At 41.5% G+C, this 27,261-nt stretch overlaps 1 protein-coding gene across 12 annotated transcripts in view; it reads right to left on the reverse strand.

The window, feature by feature from the left end:
• dtnba (dystrobrevin, beta a) overlaps positions 1 to 27,261 on the reverse strand; it is a 537,031-nt gene that overhangs the window by 439,463 nt on the left and 70,307 nt on the right. For all 12 annotated transcript variants that reach the window (XM_048530760.2, XM_048530769.2, XM_048530766.2 and 9 more), the window contains one exon: positions 23,404 to 23,471. In XM_048530760.2, the coding sequence (XP_048386717.1) occupies positions 23,404 to 23,470 (67 nt within the window). In that variant the 5' untranslated portion in view covers position 23,471. The remainder of the gene's footprint in view (positions 1 to 23,403; positions 23,472 to 27,261) is intronic.

Consider the following 27,261-nt stretch of genomic DNA (forward strand, 5'->3'; position numbering starts at 1 on the left):
TAAATCATACACCTCACATTACAACATCCTCACCTATATCAACATGAATATTCTTCTCTCCTCTTATTTTATATCAAGGTACTGACTGAATTCAGGGTTAGGATCTTCAGGCATTCTCCTACATTAACCCAAGTGGCTACACTTCATGTGCAAGACCAGACAGTGGGCTTTGAGATTCTAGTGGCATTTTCAATTAGTATTCCTGTTGTATTCTAGTTCCACAATCTTCTTCATTTCATCATTCTGTATTTCTTCCACAGTATGCGGAGGTGACTGTTTTAGAGTTAAGGAATTGTGAGAGTTCCCAAGAATACATTGCATGATTCTGTGCTAAACAGCAGCTGGATATGGGAGAAAAGAAATTCTCTTCAGAGTCACTCGGTGCACAGGGGCACAGATAGCAACATGTGCCATTGATAACTGCCTGGATTTGGACAGCGATGGCTGATCTGTAGAATTATATTTGCCAATCTTGTTATGGGTGTTGTTTAATGTCAAAGAAACAAAATAGCTAGCATTGTCAAAAACATTATCTGTGATCTCTTCAGCACATGTGCATGATGATGTTGATAATATTAAAGATGTCCCCATTGTCAGCCCAAAGTGCACCAAGCCAGCCAACTGGTCTGAAGAATGGCGGTCACTGGAACTGAAACGTTAACTCTGATTTTTCTTTTATTCACTCATGCAATGAGGATATTGCTGCCTGGGCCAATATTTATTGCCCATCTCTCATTGCCCAGAGGATAGTTAAGAGTCAACCACATTGCTGTGGGTCTGGAGTCACATGTAAGCCAAACCAAGGACATTAGTGAACCAGACGATAATTGACAATGGATTCACGGTCATCATTAGACTCTTAATTCTAGATATTTTATTGAATTAAAATTCTACCATCTACTGTGGTCGTATTTGAATCAATGTCACCTTAATGCTACCAGGGTCTCTGGATTAACAGTCCAGTGATAATACCACTTGGCTGTCATCTCTCTGCATTTCTCCCCACAGATGCTGCTAGGCCTGCTGAGTTTCTCCAGCTATTTCTGCTTTTGTTAAGCAACAATTGAAAATTGCAATAACTTCAAATGCCGTTGCCAAAAAGACTGCAGAGATTGTGGCATACATGACATCTTCTCAAAAGTGCCAGCCATAGCGTCATAAAGAAAATTTAACTCTGAGTCATACGTTTGTGAATTCAGGGCCCTCCAGCATATCACCTAGGCAGCTGCATGCATTTGGAGGCACCATGCTAAGGATGAATCTCAAAATGGAGGACCCTTCAGCCTCTCAGGTGGATACTGAAGAACCACAAAATGCCGTAGGTACAAGGCAGACCTTCACTTTTGGAGAGGGTGGGAATTGGGGTAAGGGTGGTGAGGGCTAGTGGTGGCAGAACATGTTTGAATGCAGTATTTGCCAAATGCTTGTAGTTGCAAGCTTGGGCATGGGCCAGTCAGCTTGTAGAATTTACAGTGGGAGTGCATAAGGACCAGATTCTCAAACCCCACTCATGTTACAAAGTAGGAAATTTGGCAAGCAGCAACGAGAATAGTAAAGGGTTTTAGAAATATTTGTCAAGATAGCAGATGGTAAAATGCAATTTCATTTCGATAAATGAGGCACTATATTCTGAGGGGCAAAAAGCAATGAGAATATGTGCTCTAACCGAGATATTAGATGGTGTGAATGAACAGTGACTTAAAGGTTCAAATGCATAATTAGCTGCAAGCATAGCTTAGTAAAGACATTTAAAAAGGCAATATAAATAGCGGTACAAAACAAAAGAGCAAAGATATTGTAGTTCTAAGCATCCGTGCAAGTGAAGAGCAGATGAAGAACAATTAGTAAGAGACAATCTCAGTTTCTAACTTTGCTTGTTTATTTTTTTCTCATAGATACGAGAATTGTGTTTTATATTCATAAGCACCCGTAAGGAAACTGCACAGGCAGCTTGAAAATCAGATTGTTCTTGTGCTGACTTGTCAGCCAATGTGATCCCTTTGCCAATATCCTCTTTTCCCTCACTTTCAAATACTCAGCCAAGTTTCTTTCACATGTAGAGTTTCTGCCTTAAGGGCCAACCGTGGCAATGCATCCATCCTAATAACACTGAGACCTGAGGAAAAACCCTCCCCTTTGCTCTTCCAGTGAAAATGCTCAATGTCTCTTTGTTACCAATTTGCCAACCAGCTTTAGAAACCTCAACTAAATTACCAGTTAACTTTCTCCATTAAATGAAATATTGCTTTTTGTCAGCAAACATTGTAGGAGCTTTCCTAGACTAACTGGAAAACAAAGTGGAATCTGTTCTGATGGTAATTGGCATTTATTTGTAAATTACAAGTTTTTTTTGGTTAAAATCAGATTTTGCCACATGGGAGAGAGAGGAAGAATAACTTCAGATTGTATTCCAAGGAGAAGTTAACTTCTTGTACCAATGTTTCAGATCCCTAGAATCATAAATACAGACCTCACGATATTGCAGTCTTGCATATTATATCTATAGTGTGAGGGAATAAAAGTCCCGCAAAATATTCAGTCCTTCTGAAACAGGACCAATCTGGTGAAATGAATTTGATGTAGAAATAAATATTCTAAAACCAAAATTCAACAAAACAAATAATTATGCCCAGTTCTTCGTTTCTTTTAGGATGATTACTGATTTCTTGTGAATCAAGAAAAGAACAACACTGATTGATAGATTTCCTTGGGAAAAATCCAAAAGGTTTGACTGAAACTAAGCTGGGAAGGAGGCAGTTTGGTACCTCTTCCAGTGAATGAGGAAACATGTACATGTTCAACTTCATCACTGCACAAATCATAACCGTAAGTAGAGCAGAGGATAAAAACAGTGTGAATAGTTTTGTTTTTGAAGATGTCAAGCTAGTGGAAGTTAGGATAAACAGTGACAGGCATCGGATAGTGCACAAAAGTGCAAGGAATGAATGTAAAGCATACTTAGGAAATAATCTAAAAATGTCACATTGTACCATGTTCAGTTACTGTGGAAGGACATCACTGTGACAACCATTAAGGCTTAAATATTGCATATTGCTGCCCATACTGCACAAAATAGCTTCATATTTGTGAGAGAGAAGCTACAATTTACGTAAACATAGCCTCACATTTGCTTTTTATTCATAAATAATGACAAATAATGGAACTGGGAATGAAAAGTACAAAGACCTTAGAATAATCTTCTCTATAATTTTTAATTGGTTCCTTCCTCCTTTCCTGATCACTTAAATGCAAGAGGACATGTGTTAGATATATACTTATTCTTAGGTTTTTATAAACACCATTCACATCCCAGCCATGCAGCAGGGAGCTTAGGTAAGACTGACATTTTTTGTTTCCTCTTTTTCTTCATTTAAGTCCAACTTTTTTGCTTTGCATTTCCCCAGATGACATAAACACCAAAAGATCAGATAAGATAGATCCACTCGCCATCATCCATCACAGCACATCAACAATATGTTCTTCCACCTGATCAAGATGTTTAGGTTGTGAAGAGTCATGGCAGACTCCACTGGTCAATAAGGGAATAATGAGAGAAAGCGTTAAATGCAAATTTAGCAAACATTTCCTACTGGAGTTAATTCACCTTTTCAGACACCTTTGTGATCACAGATGTACATAGTTTGTAAAGGTGGATTTTAAATGGCCAAAGGCATCCACAGAATAGCTCCCAAAGGTGACATGCCTCATCTTGTCATTTCACTGCAGCCGAAGGTGAACAGATGGATGTGTTGTCTTCAGAAACATTCAGTCACAAACAACAATAAATAATACAAAGAATCTCAGGGCCATCCATGAAATGTCAATAGTTCATGTAGTTCAGGAGATTGGAAAAACATCACAGGGAATTCCAGTATAATGGACCTTGGCTTGTGGAGCAATAATTCATCCAAGTTAACATCTGCAATCATTTTGTTTGATTCTGAGTAAACACTGGCTCAAAGAGCTTTTGGGTGTACAGAGATTTGAGAAGGACTGTAGCCTTCAGATTCCAGCTGTCCTCCTTGTGATGAGGTGAGCATTGAGTTTCGAACACCACGAGTGTCAGAGAAAAGGTGGTCAGAAAACCCTCCTGTTCGGCTGCAAAGTATTCCAGACAGTTTTCCGGCATTTTACCAGCAGAGCTAGCAAGATGGTGGGACATTTACTCACTTCCTGAAACTGCTCTCCCTAATCAGTTGACTCATTAGTAAACTCCAACTATTTAACTTCAGAAGTCAGCACTTATTTTAACCAAGTTTCAACCTTTCACTTCAGACAAAATATCTTCAAGCAAGCAATAAGCCTGCCTCAAATTTAAAAATTTTACTTTCATGTTTAATTTTTATCCTTACTTTAAATCCTTGCATTTGTATTTCAGCTTATAACTATCACTTTTTATACCTGAATAACTTCCAACAATAGTGGTGTAATAAATTAGTCTTTTATCTTGCTTAAAGCACAGATCTGCGCTGCTGGTTACTTTTAAATTGGAACATTTGAAAGTAAAAAGGGTCTTTCAACAAACTACTGTATACATTTGCAGTTTATGGGCGACTTTGAGGACATGCTTAGTGTAGTTGTGATTGTTAAATTCTGTGCCACAAACATTCATTGCAGTAGAATCCATAAGCTATTTTCAAAGAGAACCGATTATTTTCCCAAGGAAAGAAAAGAGGAATGCTGAAAGAAACACACTATGATGAGTAGTGAGGTGCGTAGGAAAATGTCTCAGGAATGGCTTTAAGTAGATCCTCGAAATGCAGTCAGTAGCAGACTGAAATCTCAGAAAGTAATGGGCTTAGTACAAGTAAATCCTGACATGAATAAAATTTCGAAGACAGGCCAGCCTCCCATCTTCCACCTAAGTTTGTGTTGGTCCAAACTTCTGAAACCCACAGCAAACTTGTACCAAGTTCTGCTCACCAAATGTCAACAAATCTAATTTCAAAAGTATCAATCTGGTTTTCAATTATCTCCAGGCCTTGTGCTTGCTTTCTCTAATCTCTTGAAGCTATACATGCCTTCAAGATGACTTAAAAAACCTTCCGTTATGTGTCCTAATATCTCTATGCGGCTTGGTGTTCAATTTCATTCAACACAGCTCCTACATTGTATGTGAAGGTTGGTGTTAGTCAGGTATCGAGGTTACTGCATCATAAATTAATCTTGCAAATCTACAGTAATTTCAACACTGACCTGAACTATGTGATTCATCAGAAAGATCAATATTAATTTTGCTAAAATTAACATATTTTCTGACTGCGTTTGCGAATTAACCAGATGTACTAACTATTTACGCATCACTTCACCATTGTGAACTATCATCCTCCGGTAGGTTTGTTTGACGTTTTCATTAATTTGTAATAAATGGTAAATTCATCCATTTAGTAGTTTTACAGATCCTGCTGGGAGCCTGATAATGCAAACACAAATATAATTATTTTGGTTGATCTAAGACAACTCAATGAGCAAAATTTAAGCATTGACTAGTTAAGAACACAGAGCACAGAACATAGAACGTAGAATACAGAACAGTACAGCACAGTACAGGCCCTTCGGCCTACTATGTTGTGCCGAACTTTTACCCTAATCCTAAGGTCTATCTAACCTCCACCCCTACCTTATACTATCATCCATATGCCTATCTAATAGCTGCTTAAATGCCCCTAATGAGGCCGACTCCACTACCCTCTCCGGCAATGCATTCCACGCCCCGACCACTCTCTGAGTAAAGAACCTTCCTCTGATGTCTCCCCTGTATCTACCTCCACTCACTTTAAAACTATGTCTCCTCATAATAGCTACCTCCACCCTAGGAAAAAGTCTCTGGCTGTCTACTCTATCTATACCTCTGATCATTTTGTACACCTCTATCAAGTCACCTCTCGTCCTTTGTCGTTCTAAAGAGAAAAGCCCTAGCTCTCTTAACCTTTCTCGTAAGACCTTCCCTCTATTCCAGGCAACATGCTGGTAAATCTCCTCTGCACCTTTTCCAATGCTTCCACATCTTTCCTGTAATGAGGTGAACAGAGCTGGCGCAATACTCCAGATGTGGCCGAACCAGGGTTTTGTACAGCTGGAGCATAACTTCACAGCTGTTGAACTCAATCCCTCTATTAATGAAAGCTAACACACCAAGGAGTACTGGGCCAATTAGCTTTTGATAGAACATCAATAAATGAATGCCACCATTGGGAAGTCCAAATATGTATTAGATTATGCATTTTTTATGTCAGCATGCAGCTCTTCCATGAATCAATGCACTGGTTCATTTAGCTTTCCATCCTAGTTATCTTTGCAAGGGAGGATCTCCACTGCCCAAAGCTGTGAACCTTGAAGGCATAGATAAGCTGGATGGAAACATCCAAAAGCAATCAATGATCTCACACAACACATTGCAGCATAACTGTTGCTGCTGGTCTAGATAGAGTCTCATTTCCCGTTATTCCTGACTTCCTGCATCTGTGTCCAGTGTGCACAGCTGTATCTGTGTTCCCTCCTCCAGGAGAGACTGACCACAACAGCTTCTTCACCTGAAACCTACCCATATAGTACAGTAGATGGCGGGGTGTGGAGCTGGATGGGCGCAGCGGGCCGGGCAGCATCTCGGGAGCGCGGGGGCTGGCGTTTCGGGCCTGGACCCTTCATCAGAGAGCACTGGTGGGGGGTCTGGGCCCGGGGCATCGGCTTTTGTGCTCCTGGGGTGCTGCTTGGCCTGCTGTGTTCATCCAGCTCCACACTTTGTTATCTTGGATTCTCCAGCATCTGCAGTTCCCATTATCACTCATACAGTACAGTATTATGTTTATTCGGTAATGTTACTCTATTCCAGCCGTACATGAGCATCCACTGAGGTAATATACTTTTCCTGACAGAGGGTGCACTTGTAACATGTGGTGGTGTTTCTTCTGATCTCTGTTGCTAATGCATTTGGCTGAATGATGGTATGGGAGTTACACTATTTTTTTGAAGTCTGCATCTATGGGACACATCAGAGACACAGGAAGAAATTATGGGAACAAGCTTGGAAAGTGCGGCACTGAAGCTTCCCAATTCAAGACTTCTGTGCTGTTCTATGCAAAAGACCCAATGGTGAAATAGCTGAAATAATACTGGCCTGTTCAGTTTATATCAATCCCAGACTTGAATTAACCCACCTACACAGCCGATGAATGGATGTTACATCTTTCTACAGGCTAATTAAGTGACGCTCCTCTGAAAACGCCAACCCCTGCCAGGGGTTAGTTTGTGACCCAGAAATGGTTCTAAGTTTCCATTCTCACTCACAGAGGGAAATCCTGTTCATTAACTAAGTTTTCACCAAGTACAAGAAGTACCACACAAATAGGTGGCACACAGATTATGTCACTGGCATGATGTAATTATAGTTACTGAATGGAACCAAAGAATTTAAACATTTAATAACATTCAGTATTGACCAAGGAATTATATTAGAATACGCAACTATTGCCTCAATGATAGCACGTCCAAATGATTAATATATCCCTCCTGTAAAGCAATATTTACTCCAGGCTAGGGTTTTTCCTACAGTCATCAAGCTCAAGTGGTTTGATTTCACCCTTGGGAGACTATCTGTGGGGAGTTTGCACATTCTTCCTGTGCCTGCGTGGGTTTCCTCTGAGTGCTCCGGTTTCTTCCCACAGTCCAAAGATGTGCAGGCTCAGTGGATTGGCCATGCTAAATTATCCAGAGTGTTCAGGGATGAGTAGATTAGGTCGGTTATATGGGGATGGGTCTGGGTGGCATGCTGTGAGGGTCGGTCTGGACTTGTTGGGCCGAAGGGCCTGTTTCCACACTGGAAGGATTCTATACGCCTTCTTAACAACTCTATTCACCTGGTGGCAGCTTTCAGGGAATTGTGGACATGAACCGAGAGATCCCTCTGCTCCTCCACTCTTTCTGTTAACCCTGTATTCTGCTTTCAAGTTTGTCCTTCCAAAATGAATCACCTCACACTTTTCAGGGTTAAACTGCATCTGCCACTTCTCAGCCCAGCTGTGCATCCTATCGTCCCTCTGTAACCTAGAACAGCCCTTCTCACTGTCCACAATGTGACCCACCTTCATATCATCCGCAAACTTGCTAATCCATCCTTCTACTCCTTCACCCAAATCATTTACAAAAATCACAAATAGAAGAGGACCCAGAACAGATCCTTGTGGTACACCACTCATAACTGAGCATCATGTTGAATATTTTCCATTCAATACCACCCTTTGTCTTCCAAGGGTGAGCCAATCCTGTATCAAATCTGCCACATTTCCTCCTATCCCATGCCTCCTTACCTTCTGCATGAGCCTACCATGGGGAACCTTCTCAAATGCCTTACTTTAATCCATGTATACCACATCCACTGCTCTATCTTTATCCACCTGTTTGGTCATCTCTTCAAAGAATTCAATAAGTCTTGTGAGGCATGATCTACCCCTCACAAATCCATGCTGACTATCACAAATCAAGCTGTGCCTTTCCAAGTGATCATAAATCCTATCTCTCAGAGCCCTTTCCAATGATTTGCCCACCACTGATGGCCTGTAATTTCTGGGGTTATCCCTATTCCCTTTTTTGAACAAGGGAATGACGTTTGCCCTTCTCCAATCTTCCAGAATAGGTGGACAGCGAGGACGAAAAGGCCGTGCAATCTCTTCTCTCGCTTCCCGTAGAATTCTTGGATAAATCCCGTCAGGCCCAGGTGATATATCTATCTTCAAGTTCTTCAAAATTCCTAGTACATCTTCCCTACTAACATCAACCTCCTCCAGCCTACCGCCTGTTTCACACTGTCCTCCTCTACAATTAGTTCCCTCTCAGTTGTGAATACCCAAGAAAAGTATTCATTAAGGACCTCTCCTATTTCTTTAGGCTCCATGCACAAATTCCCTTTACAATCCTTGATCGGCCCTACCCTTTCTCTGGTCATTCTCTTATTCCTCATGTACGTGTAAAAAGCCTTGGGGTTTTCCTTGATCCTATCTGCCAAGGTCTTCTCATGCCCCCTTATAGCACTCCTAAGCCCTTACTTCAGCTCCTTCCTGGATAACTTGCATTCCTCTCGAGCCTTTTCCGTTCCTTGTTTCCTAAACTTTACACAAGCCTCCTTCTTCCTCTTAACTAGTCGTTTGACCTCTCTCGAGAACCATGGCTCCCTCACTCAACCGCATCTGCCCTGCCTGCTGGAGACAAACATATCGAGCACACACAGTATGCATTCCTTAAACAATCTCGACATTTCAATAGTGCACTTCCCTGACAGCATCTGTTCCCAATCTATGTTACCCAGTTCTTGCCTAACAGAATTGTAATTACCCCTCCCCCAATTATAAACCTTACTCTGCTGTATGTGCCTATCCTTTTCCATGACTTTTGTAAAAGTAACAGAGTTATGATCGCTATCGCCAAAATGCTCTCCTACCAACAGGTCTAACACTTGGCCCGGTTCATTGCCAAACACCAAATCCAAAGTGACCTCTCCTCATGTTGGTCTGTCTATCCAGTTAGTGAATGATAGATGTTTTCCTGACAAAGAGATGCAATGAAGGGATTCAACGTTGGTTTCACATATTCGATGAATATTGTTTACACAGTGTCAATCCCAGTCATGTCAAAATGACTACTTGGCTCCAGTGCACTGAAATATCAGCACAAGTTTGAGGTGAGGAAATTAGATGCTTCATCAGAGAAAAAAAACCATGACCTTTAAATGGTACTCTTCCCAAAGTGTCACTCAACTTTGGGACACAAAAACAAATATGGTTAGCACTCCATTTCTCCAGTTCAGTTGTAGTTCAGTTTCTGATGAAGAGTCTAGGCCTGAAACGTCAGCTTTTGTGCTCCTAAGATGCTGCTTGGCCTGCTGTGTTCATCCAGATCCAGAGTTTCTTATCATGAATGTTCAGGCTGATGCATTTTATTCCGGCACTACTCATTCTTATCTGGGAATTCTTAATGCTGGCACTGAGTAACTTAAAGAAAACTAAGATTTGCAATGCTCATGTCCTTCACCTTGAGTACAGAGAGTGAATGCAACTAAAGCAAATAGCATACGGTAACAACTGATGCAGGTGACTGAATGATCCCGGGAATGAAAGGCTTGTCATATCAGGCGCAGTTGAGGATTCTGGGTCTGTAGTATAGGAGAATGAGGAGAGATCTCATTAAAGCCTACAGAATGTTGAGAGCTCTGGATAGAACGGACATGCAGAAGATATTTCCACGAGTAGGAGAGACTAGGACCTGAGGGCACAATCTCAGAGTGAAGGGATGACCCTTTTGAAGTGGGATGGGAGGAATTTCTTCAGCCAAAGGGTAGTTAATCTGTGGAACTCTTTGCCACAGAGGGCTGTGGGACCAAGTCATTGAGTGCATTTAAGACTGAGATGGATAGCTTCTTTTTCTTTTGTTCATTTGTGGGACATGGACATCGCTGACTGGCCAGCATTTATTGCCTGTCCCTAGTTGCCCTTGAGGAGGTGGTGGTGAGCTGACTTCTGAAACCGTTGTAGCCCATATGCTGTGGGTGGACCCACAATGCCCTTCGGGAGGGAATTCCAGAATTTTGATCCAGTGGCAGTGAAAGTTGGTGATATATTTCCAAGTCAGGATGGTGATTCGTTAATAAGGGGGGATCGAGGGTTACACGGGGAAGGCAGGAGAATCGGGTTGAGAAACATATCAGCCATGATCAAATGTGGTGCATACTCGATGGGCTGAATGGCCGAATTCTGCTTCTGCATGTTATGGACTATTCTTAAGCGAAACCCAGAGCAGATCTGTTGAATTAAGTCAGCAGTCATTTGTGCCTCGGGGGCTTTTGTTGCATTCCACCATTCATAGCAGATGTGAAATCATCAATGTTTTGAAACATTAACAGAACTCATTACTTCTGCTCATTTTGCACGTCCATTTCTGAATTACATGGAGACAGGGATCCTACTAACAAATAGCTCCACTCTTCAATAAGTAAATCAGTAGATGGTGAATCATTAAAATATTTAATCATATCAAAATTTGGAACTAGATAGAGATGATATTGATGATTCAAAAATTATAAAACATATACCACACCACCTCAATATAATCCGACAAGCAAATCTGGTTTTTTTTGGTAAAAAAGAGATAACTTCCAGAGTGAGTTCTCTCTGGATCTAAAGAAGGAGCTATATGTTTCAGCCGTGGTGGGGCACACATGAGTGGCACAGACACCGACGTCTTCCTGTTCAGCCTCTATGCCAATTCCCTGACCACCCATGGCTATTTTCCCAAAGGCAGGGTGGAGGGGATAGCAGGACATCCCTGAGACATTGTAAGGCTGACTCCTGATAGCAGACTGGGGAGGTGAGGCTAGGCAGACTTGGAGGCTTTCCCCTACCCACCGCACTTTATGCCACTTTGTGAAAGGTATCTACCATACTCCAAACACCCTCATCGCTATACAATGGTGGCCCAGTTGTTGCTTGTCACTTTTACTTGAAATCTAGAATAAAATGTTGAGAAGGTGCCTCCATCTTTACAGTCCTGCTCGCTCACTTCCCTGAAAAGCCTGTTGCTGTTTCTGAGGGGAGGGCCTTTTTCTGGCTCACCGCATGAAGGCCTGTTCAGTGAGCACGCCCTCTAACTAACTGGGAAACTGCATGCTGTTGTACTTAGGAAAGTCAAACCAAAGTAGGGCTTATACAGTAAATGGTAAAGTCCTGAGGAGTTTCGGGGAACAGAGGAACCTAGGAGTACGGATACATAGTCCATTGAAAGCAGTATCACAGGTAGACACGGTGGTGAAGAAGGCATTTAGCATGCTGGTCTTCGTCGGTTGAGGCATTAAGACATTAAGTTACAGTTACATCGTCATTGATGAGGCCACACTAGGAGAGCTGTGTACAGTTTTGGTCACTCTGTTGTAGAAAGGACATAGTTCAACTGGAAAGTGTACAAAGAAGATTTATGAGGATGTTGCCAGGACTAGTAGACCTGAGTTATAGGGAGAGGTTGGCCAGGATCGGGCTTTATTTCTTGGAATGCAGGAGAATGAGGAAATGACCTTATTGAGGTGTATAAAATCATGAGGGGCAGAGATAGGATGAATGCGTTCCCAGGGATAGGGAATTGAAAAGTGGAGGGCATAGGTTGAAGGTGAGAGGAGACAGATTGAAGGGGCAACTTCTTCACACAGAGAGTGGTGTGTAGATAACAAAATTTCTCTTTTCAGCATTATTTAAAGTTACAAAGGCCTGTTCTGAGGAAGGGTCACTCGACCCGATTAACTCTGTTTTCTCCTCCACAGATGCTGCCAGACCTGCTGAGCTTTTCCAGCAACTTTGTTTTTGTTACAAAGGCATAGGTCTACATGAATACCCACTAATACTATTGACACATACATAAATGTTACTCAAAGATGAGAACAATGTTCAATCAGCCTTTAGTGGAATAATCACTTTGGGCCAGACTGGTTACATTGTACTAGAGATAATGGGAACTGCAGATGCTGGAGAATCCAAGATAATAAAATGTGAGGCTGGATGAACACAGCAGGCCAAGCAGCATCTCAGGAGCACAAAAGTTGATGTTTCGGGCCTAGACCCTTCTTCAGAGAGGGGTATGGGGAGAGGGAACTGGAATAAATAGGGAGAGAGGGGGAGGCGGACTGAAGATAGAGAGAAAAGAAGATAGGTGGAGAGGAGAGTATAGGTGGGGAGGTAGGGAGGGGATAGGTCAGTCCAGGGAAGACGGACAGGTCAAGGAGGTGGGATGAGGTTAGTAGGTAGGAAATGGAGGTGCGGCTTGAAGTGGGAGGAAGGGATGGGTGAGAGGAAGAACAGGTTAGGGAGGCAGAGACAGGCTGGGCTGGTTACATTGTACTCGCAGGATGAGGCAGGCACATGTTTTACTTTCAAACAAAAATCTCACACTTTGAAGCACAACACTTTGAAAAGGCAACACCCGCTCGTGCTCAGCTAAGTTTGAAATCTGTATTGACTATGCCACCTTTTTAATGATTGCCTTTTTCTTCCTAACACCTCAACACGGCCAACTCAGTTAAACACTTACTGAGATAAGCTACAGAAGTCAATCATCAATAGACTCAAAGCCTGATAAAGTGCTAAATGCCATGGCAGTGTAAGGGTTTAAATTGCTGGATTCACTCTGACAATCACACATAAAAAAATAAACAAACAGGAAGGTAGCAGCTGATGAATATTTACACCTTGAAACAAAATGACAGAAATGGCTGGAGAGCCTGGAAATTTGGTGAAAGAGAGATTTTAGACCAGTGAGGGAATTAGGTACAATTCTGACCTGCGATGTGAAAGGAGAATACTTAGACAGGGAGCCAGGGGGCAGCAGTGGGTTTGAGAGCTGAAAACTGGAAACACTGATCGGAGAAGCAGGTAGGAGTGTCTAGGCCCGAAACGTCAATTTTTGTGCGTCTGAGATGCTGCTTGGCCTGCTGTGTTCATCCAGCTTCACACTTTGTTATCTTGGAGAGTATGTAATGTGTTTGAGGTTTTGCTCTCCCTTGAAAAGACAGGGGGCGAAGTAGCTTCAGTCTGTACCAGAGAGATGTGAGCACTGCATTAAATCTATGGCTTTGCAAGGAAAACCACTTGATACATCTACAGATAATTTATGAGGGACATTCCTAAACTTCATGAGTTAAATAAAACAGTGAACACAGCGGGGCAAATGAGATGTTGCAGCTGTATGACATGAGACCTGGTGGATGCAGTGGAGTCCAGAGAAGCCACATCTACAGTATGTATCTATGTCGGCAGGAACTTCAGCTCTGAGTCAATGAGCTGGAATTTGGGATTCACACCTGGGGAGGGAGAACATTACCCAGATGCTTTCCTCCAGGAGGCATTTATACCACTCAAATTTTCTTATTTGTTTTTGGTGGTTAGGGGGAGGTATTGCTGGCAGAGACAACATGATACTCATCACCAATTCCTCCAAAACAATAGCCTGAGGGGCCATTTCACAAGGCAGTTAGAGACAGCACATTGCTGTGGATTTGGAGTGATATGTAGACCCAGTCAGGTAAGGATGGCTGGTATCTCTCTTTAAAGCACTTGGATAATAGCACAGAAAGTCACACATTCAAATATGCTAAATGACACATCTGAGCACCACACCTCAGGAAGAATATCCTGGCCTTGGAGGGAATGTAAAATAGGTTTCCAAGGATAATAGCTGACCTGCAGGGATAAAGTTATGAGGAAAGATTATACATATTACATATACATATTAGACAGTTTAGGAGAGTGGTCCAGGAAATGGCTGATGAAATTCAATGTGAGTAAATGTGAGGTTTTGCACTTTGGAAAAAAGAATACAGGCATGGACTATTTTCTAAACGGTGAGAAAATTCATAAAGCAGAAGTACAAAGGGATCTGGGAGTGTTGGTCCAGGATTCTCTGAAGATTAACTTGCAGGTAGAGTCCGTGATTAAGAAAGCAAATGTAATGTTGTCGTTTATCTCAAGAGGGTTGGAATATAAAAGCAGCGATGTGCTTCTGAGGCTTTATAAGGCTCTAGTTAGGCCCCATTTAGAATACTGTGTCCAATTTTGGGCCCCACACCTCAGGAAGGACATACTAGCCCTGAAGCATGTCAAGCGAAGATTCACACAGATGATCTCTGGAATGGTAGGTTTAATGTATGATGAACAGCTAAGGATCCTGGGATTGTACTCATTAAAGTTTAGAAGGTTGGGGGGAGATCTAATAGAAACTTAGAAGATAATGTATGGTTTAGAAGGGGTGGACGCTAGGAAGTTGTTTCCGTTAGGCAGGGAGACTAGGACCCGTGGGCAGAGCCTTAAAATTAGAGGGGGTAAATTTAAAACTGAAATGAGACGACATTTCTTCAGCCAGAGAGTGGTGGGCCTGTGGAATTCATTGCCGCAGAGTGCAGTGGAGGCCGGGACGTTAGACGCCTTCAAGGCAGAGATCGACAAATTCTTGATCTCAGAAGGAATCAAGGGCTACGGGGAGAGTGCAGGGAAATGGTGTTGAAATGCCCATCAGCCATGATTTAAATGGCGGAGTAGACTTGATGGGCCGAATGGCCTTACTTCCACTCCTATGTCTTATCGTCCTATGGTCTTATATTAGCCCTGTTTTCTGTAAAACTGAGGAGTGTAAGGTGTGATCTGATCAGCGTCTTCAGGATATTAACAGGAATTCACAGGATAGATAAAAATAGACTATTTCTGCAGGTTGGGACAGTAGAATTACAGGCATTGTCCAAGGATGAGAGCCAGGCAAGGTATGTTAAGAAGCACTTCCACACACAAAGGATAGATTGCTGGAACTCCCTCCCACAAGCAGCAGTGGATGCTGGATCAGTTGTTAACTTTAAATCTGAGACAGACAACGTTTTGTTAAGCAAGGGTATTAAGGGATATGGGCCAAAAATAGGCGTGTGGTGTTAGGCCACTGATCAGTCATGATCTCATTGAATGATGGTGGGAGATTGGAGGGGCTGAATGGCCTACTCCTGTTTCTATGTTAAACAACATGAAATGAACCAGATGGGCATTTACAACAATCGATAATGGTCATGTGATGACCATTAGACGAGCCTTTAATTCCAGATGAGTTCAAATTTGACTATGTGTCATGGTGGGACCTGACCCTGTGTCCTCAGATCTGGCTGTCTGGGTTACTAGGCCAGTGATATTGTCAACTCTGCCCGGACATATTGGGTAATTTGAATTCAGTCTGGGCTCACGGAGACAAGGGTAGGAATGCAACTAAAAGAGGTAAAGAAAATCGAGAAGCTCCAACTGGAGAAGCCTCAGCTCTTTCAATTGATTCAAGGTTCTTGAAGTTTGTAAGAACCAGACCAGGGGCTGATGGCTGGGTGGGTAAATTGACCATGGCATCACATTGCGGGAAGCAATTCAACAGACAGGAGCAAAGAGGGATGTAGTGGGTCGTCACGGAAAGCATAGTCAGAGGCAGATACACCAATCTTGGCAACAGAGGGCTGCATTTCCCTGCACAATACCAGGCTTTCAACCTGTGGTCAGGGATAAAAAGAAACTTCCAATGGGAAGGGCAAGATCCACTTTGATCATCCGTATGGCATCAATAGCATAACTAGGTCCAGGAAAGAGCTTAACGGTTGTGAGCAGCTAAGTACCAACATAGAAGAACCTTATTGGAAAGGTATTTTTCTTTGGTTACTGCCTGAGCCACAACTAAAATGAGTAAGTAAGGTAAGTCAGTTGAAAGAGTTGAACATGTGCCTCAAAGACTTGTCAGAAGTCACACAACACAAATCCTGTCAGAAGGCTGTGTGTTCAATCCCCATTTCTGGCACTGGAACCCAATCTCTTGATTAGTTTAATTGATCAGTCATCTCAGGAATGATCTTCATTTGTGACAATCATTTTGGTTGAAATAAAATTCACAACGATCAAGTACATGATGAAATAAAACAAATTTCAAATACATGAAGTTTCCATTCGAAATGGGATTATGCCGGAAAAATGCGCAGTGGCCACAGTAATACCCATTTTCACATGGACAGGCTTTTCCAAACAGGATCCAAATCGACAACTTTGCCGAATCTGTAAACATGGCCCTGATCTTCCAGTCAGTCATCATTACATTACAACACCTTGCTCTCATGCTCAAATGTCTGTCCTATGTCCTACTGAAGTTCTCCAGCAAAGCCCAACGCAAGTTGGAGGCACATCATTTCATTCTGTTTTGGCACTTCGCAGCCTTCAGGACTCAACATTGAGTTCAATAACTTCAGACCAAGAACACTCTCTTCCATTTTGGTACTTTGTTTCTCTTCATTGCTGTAACTTGGTTTCATGCTTTTGCTTTCAATTACAGCTGACAAAATCTCCTTGTAACACCTTCTCTGGACCTACGTTCTATATATTCTCTACAAATCTTAACACTCCTCTTGTCTTTTGTTCTTTTGGACTCCAATCTTCCTCTCATTTTTCCTTAATATTCCCCTCTGTTCCATTGACTATGCACCCTGTGCCCCCATTCCCAGCCCCTAGAGCATAAATTCCATTATATTTCTGTCCCTCTTCAATTCCAAAGAATCATACTGGATTACTAACTGTTTCATACAGGCTGCCAGAACTGCTGAGTTTCTCCAGCAATTTCTGATTTTATGTTAATTACAGATCAGTACATTCAACACTCTTGTTTGGTAAAATGTTTGCACTTTCTATGAAATATGAAATTACAAAATGCCAGGCTAACGAACAAATACAGATTTTGATAGGCGGATGGACGCTGTGCCATTATTTAAAAGGAATGGATTAATCAGTTCTATGCAGCATCAGTTTGTGAAGGGGTCATGCCTTACTAACGTAGTTGAATTTTCCAAGGAATCAAGGAGGATTGCTGAGAATAGTTCAGCGGATGTTGGCTACATGGCTACATTAGGCATTTGGCACTGTCCCAAAAAGCAGATTGATCAGAAAAGTAAAAGCAAGTAGAATAGAAAGCAAGACAATAAAATGTGAGGCTGGATGAACACAGCCGGCCCAGCAGCATCTCAGGAGCACAAAAGCTGACGTTTCGGGCCTAGACCCTTCATCAGAGAGGGGGATGGGGAGAGGGAACTGGAATAAATAGGGAGAGAGGGGGAGGCAGACCGAAGATGGACAGAAAAGAAGATAGGTGGAGAGGAGAGTATAGGTGGGGAGGTAGGGAGGGGATAGGTCGGTCCAGGTCCCCTCCTTACCTCCCCACCTATACTCTCCTCTCCACCTATCTTCTTTTCTCTCCATCTTCAGTTCGCCCCCCCGCCTCTCCCTATTTATTCCAGAACCCTCACCCCATCCCCCTCTCTGATGAAGGGTCTAGGCCCAAAACGTCAGCTTTTGTGCTCTTGGGATGCTGCTGGGCCTGCTGTGTTCATCCAGCCTCACATTTGAAATTCAGTGCCTGGTTTAGTAATTGAAGCAGTAACCCTCAACTATTTAAAATGTGCTAAGGTCTTTACCTGGCCCAGTCAGAATGGGAAGGTTGGTTTGTTTATTTTTAATACCTTAGCCAGTGCAGATGTGAACATAGAACATTACAGCACAGTACAGGCCCTTCAGCCCTCGATGTTGTGCCAACCTGTCATACCAATCTCAAGCCCATCTAACCTACACTATTCCATGTACGTCCATATGCTTATCCAATGACGACTTAAATGTACCTAAAGCTGGCGAATCTACTACCATTGCAGGCAAAGCATTCCATTCCCTAACTACTCTGAGTAAAGGAACTACCTCTGACATCTGTCCTATATCTTTCACCCCTCAATTTAAAGTGATGCCCCCTTGTGCTCGCCGTCACCATCCTAGGAAAAGGCTCTCCCTATCCACCCTATCTAACCCTCTGATTATTTCATATGTCTCAATTAAGTCACCTCTCAACCTTCTTCTCTCTAATGAAAACAGCCTCAAGTCCCTCAGCCTTTCCTCATAAGACCTTCCCTCCATACCAGGCAACATCCTAGTAAATCTCCTCTGCAACCTTTCCAAAGCTTCCACGTCCTTCTTATAATGCGGTGACCAGAACTGTACACAATACTCCAAGTGCGGCCGCACCAGAATTTTGTACAGCTTCACCATAACCTCTTGGTTCCGGAACTTGATCCCTCTATTAATAAATGCTAAAACACTGTATGCCTTCTTAACAACCCTGTCAACCTGGGTGGCAACTTTCAAGTATCTGTGTACATAGACACCGAGATCTCTCTGCTCATCTACACTACTAAGAATCTTACCATTAGCCCAGTACTTTGCCTTCCGGTTACTCCTACCAAAGTGCATCACCTCACACTTGTCTGCATTAAACTCCATTTGCCACCTCTCAGCTCAGCTCTGCAGCTTATCTATGTCTCTCTGCAACCTACAGCATCCTTCGTCACTATCCACAACTCGGCGGACCTTAGTGTCGTCTTTAAATTTGCTAACCCACCCTTCTACGCCCTCATCCAGGTCATTTATAAAAATGACAAACAACAGTGGACCCAACACCGACCCTTGCGGTATACCACTAGTAACTGGTCTCCAGGATGAACATTTCCCATCAACTACCACCCTCTGTCTTCTTTCAGCAAGCCAGTTTCCGATCCAAACTTGAATTGTTATTGAAGCTCAGAGTACCCATTTCTTCAACATCTAACTTGCAGTTAACACTTCCACAGAGAAATGACCAACTACCAAAATGCAGCGAGCAGCTCTCTGACTCGGACTTACAGCCAGATTGGAACACAACATTCAACTGCATTTTCCAAGTAAATGCACACAGCTTAAACTCTTCTTCATAAATCTAAGTGGTGGAATATTGCACCAGTGGAACTACCGGTTTGTATTGAAAAGTAACAAGAACCCAGAATCTGAAAACAGCATTGGAGGACTGCAGAAAAACAAAGTAGCAAGGTTAAAAAGGCGTGCAGAGAATATTCAGTTTAGAGAAGATTTACTGGTCTGAGATCTGGACTGGACAGATTTTTCCAAGGAAAGGTTGGACAGGCAACACTTGTATCTGTTGGAGACAGTCTTGTCAACTTTTACCAAACTATTTCCAATTCCTCATGAAGCAATGAGTCCCCAACTGGAACATGGGCGTGGTCTCACCCATGCCCCATAAAGCTGTAGCACATCTAATCTACTTTCATATTCCATCCCACTTGCACAAAATTCAAGGCCCTCTTTACCTTAGCATTCTGCATCTCCATTCAAAAAATATCCTGCTTTATTATTCTTCCTGTCAAAGTGAAGACCTCTAATCATACACCATTTACCAAATTTTATCTCATCTAACATCTTTAAATCTCTTTGCAGGCTCTATCATTTTCATACCTTTCTTCCCAACTAATCTTTGTATCACCAGAACATTAGGCTTCAATACAGCAAGCCCCAAACCCTATACAGATCACACTGATCCTTGTAGTATTAAATTTGTTATTTAGGCAAACAAACTAAAATTTATTCGTTCACCGATCACTCCAACACAATGAGATCTTCTGTAGTAACTTCGTGTGACATAAAATGTTGACTGAAAATTCTAGGATCTATAGACTTTTCTTGATTTTTCCTTCAAGGAGTTTTTCAATGCAACAAATGGCATTGCAGCATAAAAGGACATTAAAACAGGAACAATGGTCACAAGTATGACTAAAGAGAGACACATTGTCAAATTTTATGAACAGGTTAAAGCTGCCACTTTCTACTGATTGTCCACTGGCAATTATCCGGAAGAAACAACTATCTTGAAGATTTGAGCAACAGGTGAAGTTAATCATTTCATGCAGCTATTAAGCAGTAGAAGGATGGCAGAATGACAAGGATGCTGGGAGTGCGCTGGGCCCATAACCCAGAAGTGGATGCATCAAAACCATCCTCTACTCTTCGTGAATTTTTGAATAGATTGCAAAGTGGGAAATGTTTTCTTAAGGGAGCTGAAAGCTGATCTGATTATGGGCTCCCTTGTGGCCCAGTGTTTGCGTCCCTACTTCTGGGCTGGGAGGCCTACATTTTAAAAAAAGTGTCCCCCGGCACAACTGGTCAGAGCGTTTAGTGTTAACTGAAAGGTTGGTGGTTCTAGACCACGCAGGGGCACAGCTTCCACTCCATCAGCATTCTAAAGGGCCCTTTTGTGGTACGGTGGAGGTATCCCTACCTCAAGACTGAGGCTTGGCTTCAAGTCCCACCTGCTCCATAAGTATGTAATAACATCTCCGAACAGGTTGATTAGAAAAATAGGTTTCAAAAAACTAAGCAGTAGCAAAAGGTCATCAGACTGGCACAGCAGGAGCATGCTGGGCCCACAACCCATAAGTACATCTACTAAAACTATCTTTTGCTATGAACTCATGAATAAACTAGAAAGTTGGCAAAGTTTTTGTAACAGAACTGAAAGCTGATCTGATTATAGGCCCTCTTGTTTGTATAGTCATTGTGTCCCTACCCTAGGCCAGGCAGCTTGGGTTCAATTGTTCTAGAGGTAGGCAACAATATATCAGAACAGATCAATTAGAAAAATAGGTTAAATAATAAAAAATTTAAAAACTAAGTAGTAACAATACGTAATTTCACCCCAACAGAATGCAGCTGTCAAGCCATGAAGTTGCTCAGCCTATGAATAAGCAGGCCTATGAATTTAAATGCTGATGCAGTGCCATTTATGTACGCCATGTGTCCCTTGAACTGATGGACTGTATCAAGTCATTTTGGCATTAACAAGCAGGGTACTGAGGAAGAGTCACCGGATCCAAAACAGTAACGGTTTCTCCTTCACAGACCTGCTGAAGCTTTTCCAGCAACTTTTTGTCCCCGGTTTACAGCATCCGCAGTTCTTTTGGTTTTTATAGGATACTGCTGTATCCAACTTGCAAAACTCAGAAGTATGTATCCAACATTAGATGTGAGATAATTCCATGACTGGGCAGTAGTTTCTCAATGATGTCGAGAGTCAATAATCAGCTTAACAACCGGCTTACTAGCAACTAGGGTCAACATTGCTAGACCAAGTTTTCATATTAGGACCCAGTCAAAGTTCAAAACACACGCGTGGCAGAAGCCTTGCACGAGCACGCCAACAGATGTGCACAAAGCTTTCCAGTGGCTGCACAACTTAAAGGAAACACATGTGATGGGCCAATGGCCTCTTTTCATGCCATATCTTTTCTCTGGTGCTAGGAATTATATTTGATCAATCCACTGAAGTTCCTGGAGGGTGATATTGACAGAAATATTTAGGGGAAAACACTGCCAAGCAGGATTTAATGAAGCATTAGACAAGATACCACCCTGGATATCAGTGTAGAAGATTAAAAGTTTATGGAACTTGGGAGCAAACTAAAATAAAAATAGATTCAAGGGAAAGGACAGAGAATCGGAATTGAGGACAGTTTTCCAGAGTGTTTGAACACATAATCCATTGTGCTGCAGTGTTTTGTTCAGGACCCCTTTGTTTACTGTGCACATCAACAGTTTGCATACAGGGCTGCAGGAATTAGTATCTACATTTGTAGGTGATTTAAATAGGAAGCATTGTGAATAATTCTGATAAAAGGAAATTAAAAGGGCATGATGATAGAATAAGCAAATATGAAGCAGATGGAAACTATTTCAACCAATATGAAGTGATACATTTTGGGTTAAAAGTCATAATTACATTTTGAATGCAGTAAAGCTCAGAACTATAGGATAAACAAGATGAGAAGGAAAGGTGAATCCAGCTATAATACCTCAAGGCAGAATGCTGATGTACTAAAAGATGGTACAGCACAGCTTCATTTGGATGCTGTCCTGGTTTGAGAAACAGAAAGGGCAAGTAGTAAAGTTGAGGTAGTTCTGTCTCCTTTCTCCACTATTGAATATGACAGGGATATTTCAAACCAGGACATGATAGAAAAGAGGAAACTGAAGACAACATGCCAGAGCTTGAAGGATCTAAACCAAGGGGACATCATTTCAGAATTAAATCTGAAAGCACAGCTCACTGCCGCAGAAAGGCGACCAACATCATCACAGACCCATCAAACCCTGGTGATGATCTCCTACAGCCTCTTCCATCAGGCAGAAGGTGCAGAAGCACACGTTCAGGGATAGCTTTCTTCCAGCTGTACATCCTTTGCTCGCTGTGATGTACCTGTACCACTCATAAACAAAGCTTTTCACTGTATTTCGGTACACGTGAGAATAAAATCAATCAATCCAAAACAAAAATCAAAATCAATCAATCATTAGAGCAGAAAGCATGATAATTTTTAATTTTCCCAGAGCTGCGAGACTGTGGATTGCACATTCAATGGCTGTACAGGCCATCGACATGCTAGAATAGAATGGATGGGCAGTTAAAGAAAAGGTCAGTGGATGTATGGGAAAACAAGTATATTTAGAATTAGGTCCAGGGCATATTTGGGAGATAAAGTGAAAAACAGGCTGGTTAGGCCAAACAACTCATTTCTGTATAATCTGCAACAGCTCGCTTCCATTCAGCACACCACTCCAAATTCTAAGGGACAAGCTGTAATTTCTCCATTCTTTTGAATTGGCCACAGAAAGATATAAAACCCAATAATAATGTCATGCCAAGACTAATTTCCTCTCCTTTTGTGATCCTGCATAAACACGTACCTAATTTTCACAATCATTCTCTATTCCTGGAAATACTGCAGTGTAAATGGAGAATTCACCTGTTCGGAAGCAATACCAACTGCCCATTCTGCCAGTCCACTGCAAAACAATACAACTCCTGTACAATAGCTTAATAGGCTTTTAAATAATCTACTTTTACATCTCCATTTGAACAATGACATCATTTTTCAGGTATTAACAGGAATTACATATAGCTCTATGCCTTCAATACACATGTGACTTTATTTTAGAATTACAAGATACTCACTCATATCCATAAATAGCTGCCTCTTCTCAGCCATAGTCTTTCCTCTTCTCCCACACTCCTCAATCATCCTAGTGAAGGAAAAATAAGTAACTGTTTGAAGTAGCATGTCAGTAGATTCTGAAAATAAGATTTTTTTCACGAGTATCATCTATCTGTAATGTATATATTTTCAGGTATGCCGCTGGAACTGTTCCCAGCTAGAACCACGAGCGAAAACAATACCCTTACTTATTGTCCTTAACCTAGGTAAAAGTGCACAAGCCATACACTTCAAATCAAAACACAAACTTTATGGTTAGCAAATTAATGTGTCAGCCTCTGGCTACAGGAAAAATGACCGTAGTCATTTTGGGTGGGTGCAATCCAATAGAAAGTGTCCTTTGATACAGTTCAACCAATTTAGGAGGTAGATAAGCTGAACCAACTGTAACAGCTTAATATCTATACCCATTCAATTTCACAAAGAAGATAGCTGCTCATAATTCAATTATTTGCTTCATATTCTAGTTCAGTGATGTTTAAATGGAAATGTTCAAATTATTGACAGAAATATCATCTCAAAATATTGAGTCTCAAACAAGAAGACAACAGAAGCAAAAATAAGCCATTTAGCACTTTGAGGCAGAATTCAACAATAATCACTGCTGATGTATGAACTAACTCCAAAATCCCACATCTGCTCCCCTGTCCCTCAATAGCTTTCAATTACTATGGTCTATCAATCTCAGCTTTCAAATCAACAACTGATTTTTTTTTGCTTTATTCAATCACAGGCTGAGGGCATTGTTGGCCAGGCCATTATATATTGCCCATTCCTAATTTCCCAGAGAGCAGTTAAGAGTCAATCACATTGCTGTGGGTCTGGAGTCACATGTAGGCCTGACCAGGTAAGGATGGCAGTTTCCTTCCAGAAAGAACAGCGATGAGCCAGTTGGATTTTTCCTGACAGTTGACAATGGTTGTGTGGTCATCATTAGGCTCTTAATTCCAGATTTTAGGATTGGCACAACACAAATAGATTAAAACACAAAACAATGAGCTATCCTCAACCAACAGATTCTGTTCTACCCACCACTCAAATTTGTAAATCTGCTTCGATGGAGATCTTGTACCATGACATACCTTTGCTTTAATATCCATATTACAGCTGATCAGCTTTTAGTTGCTTGCTGCAGAGCTAGTGGGTCAAAATTACACATTAAGAAGAAAAGCAGCAACACTAAACACAATTCAAGCCAATCTCTAAAGCTGGACCAGACAGCACAAGGGAAATATTCCAATACCAAAGCAACATTTTTGTGAAAATAATTGGAATAATTGTAAGCTCACTGATGGGACATACACTATGTCTAATCTTATGTTTTCAGCAAGTATTTCAATTGGATCAGTATTTTCATGTTGACGTTTGCAAAATTAGAGAAACAGAGCTTCAGTGAGTTAAATTCACTTTCAAATGCAATGTACTAATATAATATCTTATTTTTAATTTACCTGTACTAAAATCTTAAGCTCATCTCCTAAAACATCGGACATGTAAGTACTGGCAACTTAATGGCGCATACATTAATTCAGCTAGATACCTGAATGAACCCGGTACAAGAAAATAGAACGGGAAGGTCTCCCACAGCTGTTCTCATACTTATTGCATTCTTCAAATAAAAGCAAGCTAACCGTGCAGTCTCGATTAAGCCCAATGATTGATGGAAGTTCAACGTTAGAAATTAATAGTGAAAGGTAGAGCAGATCCACTTCAATGTTATCGTATACACCATGCCAGTTTTGTTTCCAATTGTTACTGAAAATCAGTGTTTGCGGTTTCAACCCTTACATTCACAAACCAAAATAAAAGGAAAATGAGTAACTTACTCAGCAACTTTACTAAAAGTGTGCCAGATTGTGTTCTAAGTACACAAGTTTGACCCATGTAAGAAAATCTAACTTTTGTTATAGTATTATAAAGAGAGTTACACACCATAATAACATTGCTGCTACTAAATGCATAAGAAAAAAAAAGGTTTACTAAGTGAAGAAAATGATCAAGAAGTTTTAGATATTTAGAGTCATCATGGTACAGATGGCAACAATCTGGCCAATGGTAGATATCCTCAGAGCAGTCCAGTCAGTTCCACTCCCCAGCATGATCTCCACGACCCTGCAAGTTTATTTCTTTCAACTGCACATATGATTTTCTTTTAAAATCATAGATTGCTTCTGAATCCTAACAGGCAGAGGTCTACATCATCATCATTCTCTGTATGAAAATAAGTTCATGTCCCCAGCACTTCTTGACCAAGATCTTACATCTGTAGACCTAGACCTTGTCCCATCACAATGGGCTGCATTTTCCATCATCTACATCCCCAAACATTCTTCATAGAGATGACATTCACAGAAATTGGGTCAGTGTCTCATTCTGGACTTCACAAAAGAGTTCAGCTCTGCGGCAGACTGGGAGGATAGTAGGAATACTGAACATAAAGTAAAAGACCATTGAGATGCAAAATGCAGAATGCTAGCACAAGAATTTATCATGAAGTGCTAAAGATGACGAGACAGATGGCATCAACAGTTTGTGTCTCACAGCTATAAATATCAAGTGTGGCTGAAGCTGTGAAAGCATTGCAACAATGAAAACTGCAATGCAATATTTTTAAAATGCAAGTGTAAAACTTTACAAGCTTTGATTAATTGTAGAGCCTTTGAGGCAATGTCATCCTACTTACACTACTGAAGGATCATTGGTCATGAACAATGAATATGGATTAATAAAATCAACTTTCAGATAAAACGGCTATAAATATCAGAAACAGTGGGCTGGTGAGACTATGAAATGAAGACAGTAACTACCAGGTAGGCTCCAGAAATGAAGGAGGATCCATGTCCAAAGCTATACATTACACAAATAATCTGAATGTAAACAATGTACTATGTTTCACAGATATTTTGATGCCCTACTTATAATACAGAAAGTATTTCTGTTACACACATACATCATAGATTCAAACTCTAAGAGGTGTGGACAAAGGAAATATGGAGAAAATGTTCTCACTCTCAAAAGGATCAAGAACAAAAAGGCACAGATTTTAATGTAATTACTGAACAGAGGGAGAAAGTTATGAGGAAAAATTTCTTCAGTGAATGATCACAGCTTACATTGCACAACCAGAAAACGCAGTGGAGGTAGGTTCAATCCAAAGGAAATGACGACTATCTAAAAATAGAACAATACACAAGGTTTTGGAGAGAAGCTGGAAGAATGGCATCGAGGTAGATGCTCATTGAAGAGCAGGTGCATATACAAGAGGACAAATGGCCTCCTTTCACACTGTAACACCTCTGCAATCAGCAAGTGGTCTGCTTTATTCAAGGGCATCATAAATGCACATTCCTATCAAATCTTTGCCCCACTCCCCCATCCCATTGACTCCACTCCCCACACCCAAAATCGTCATCATTCCAGAGACTTTCTCATAAACCTTTGCTTCCACTCAAAGATCCACATATCTTTTCTGAAGTGTGGTGTCCATATTGAACTCTATCTGCGATGTAACCTTGGCTTTATAAGGTTTGTTATAATTGCTCTGCTTTTGCATTCATGCTCTTATTTATGAAGCCAAGATCCCATATGCTTTGAGATAACAAGGTGTAGAGCTGGATGAATACGGCAGGCCAAGCAGCATCAGAGGAGCAGGAAGGCTGATATTTCTTCTTCAGAATTCTGAATTCTGATCTCTGAAGAAGGGTCCAGACCGAGCTTTCCTGCTCCTCTGATGCTGCTTGGCCTGCCGTGTTCATCCAGCTCTACACCTTGTTATCTCAGATTCTCCAGCATCGACAGTTCCTACTATCCCATATGCT

Source organism: Stegostoma tigrinum, chromosome 4 (assembly GCF_030684315.1).
Source record: "Stegostoma tigrinum isolate sSteTig4 chromosome 4, sSteTig4.hap1, whole genome shotgun sequence".
Lineage (NCBI taxonomy): Eukaryota > Metazoa > Chordata > Chondrichthyes > Orectolobiformes > Stegostomatidae > Stegostoma > Stegostoma tigrinum.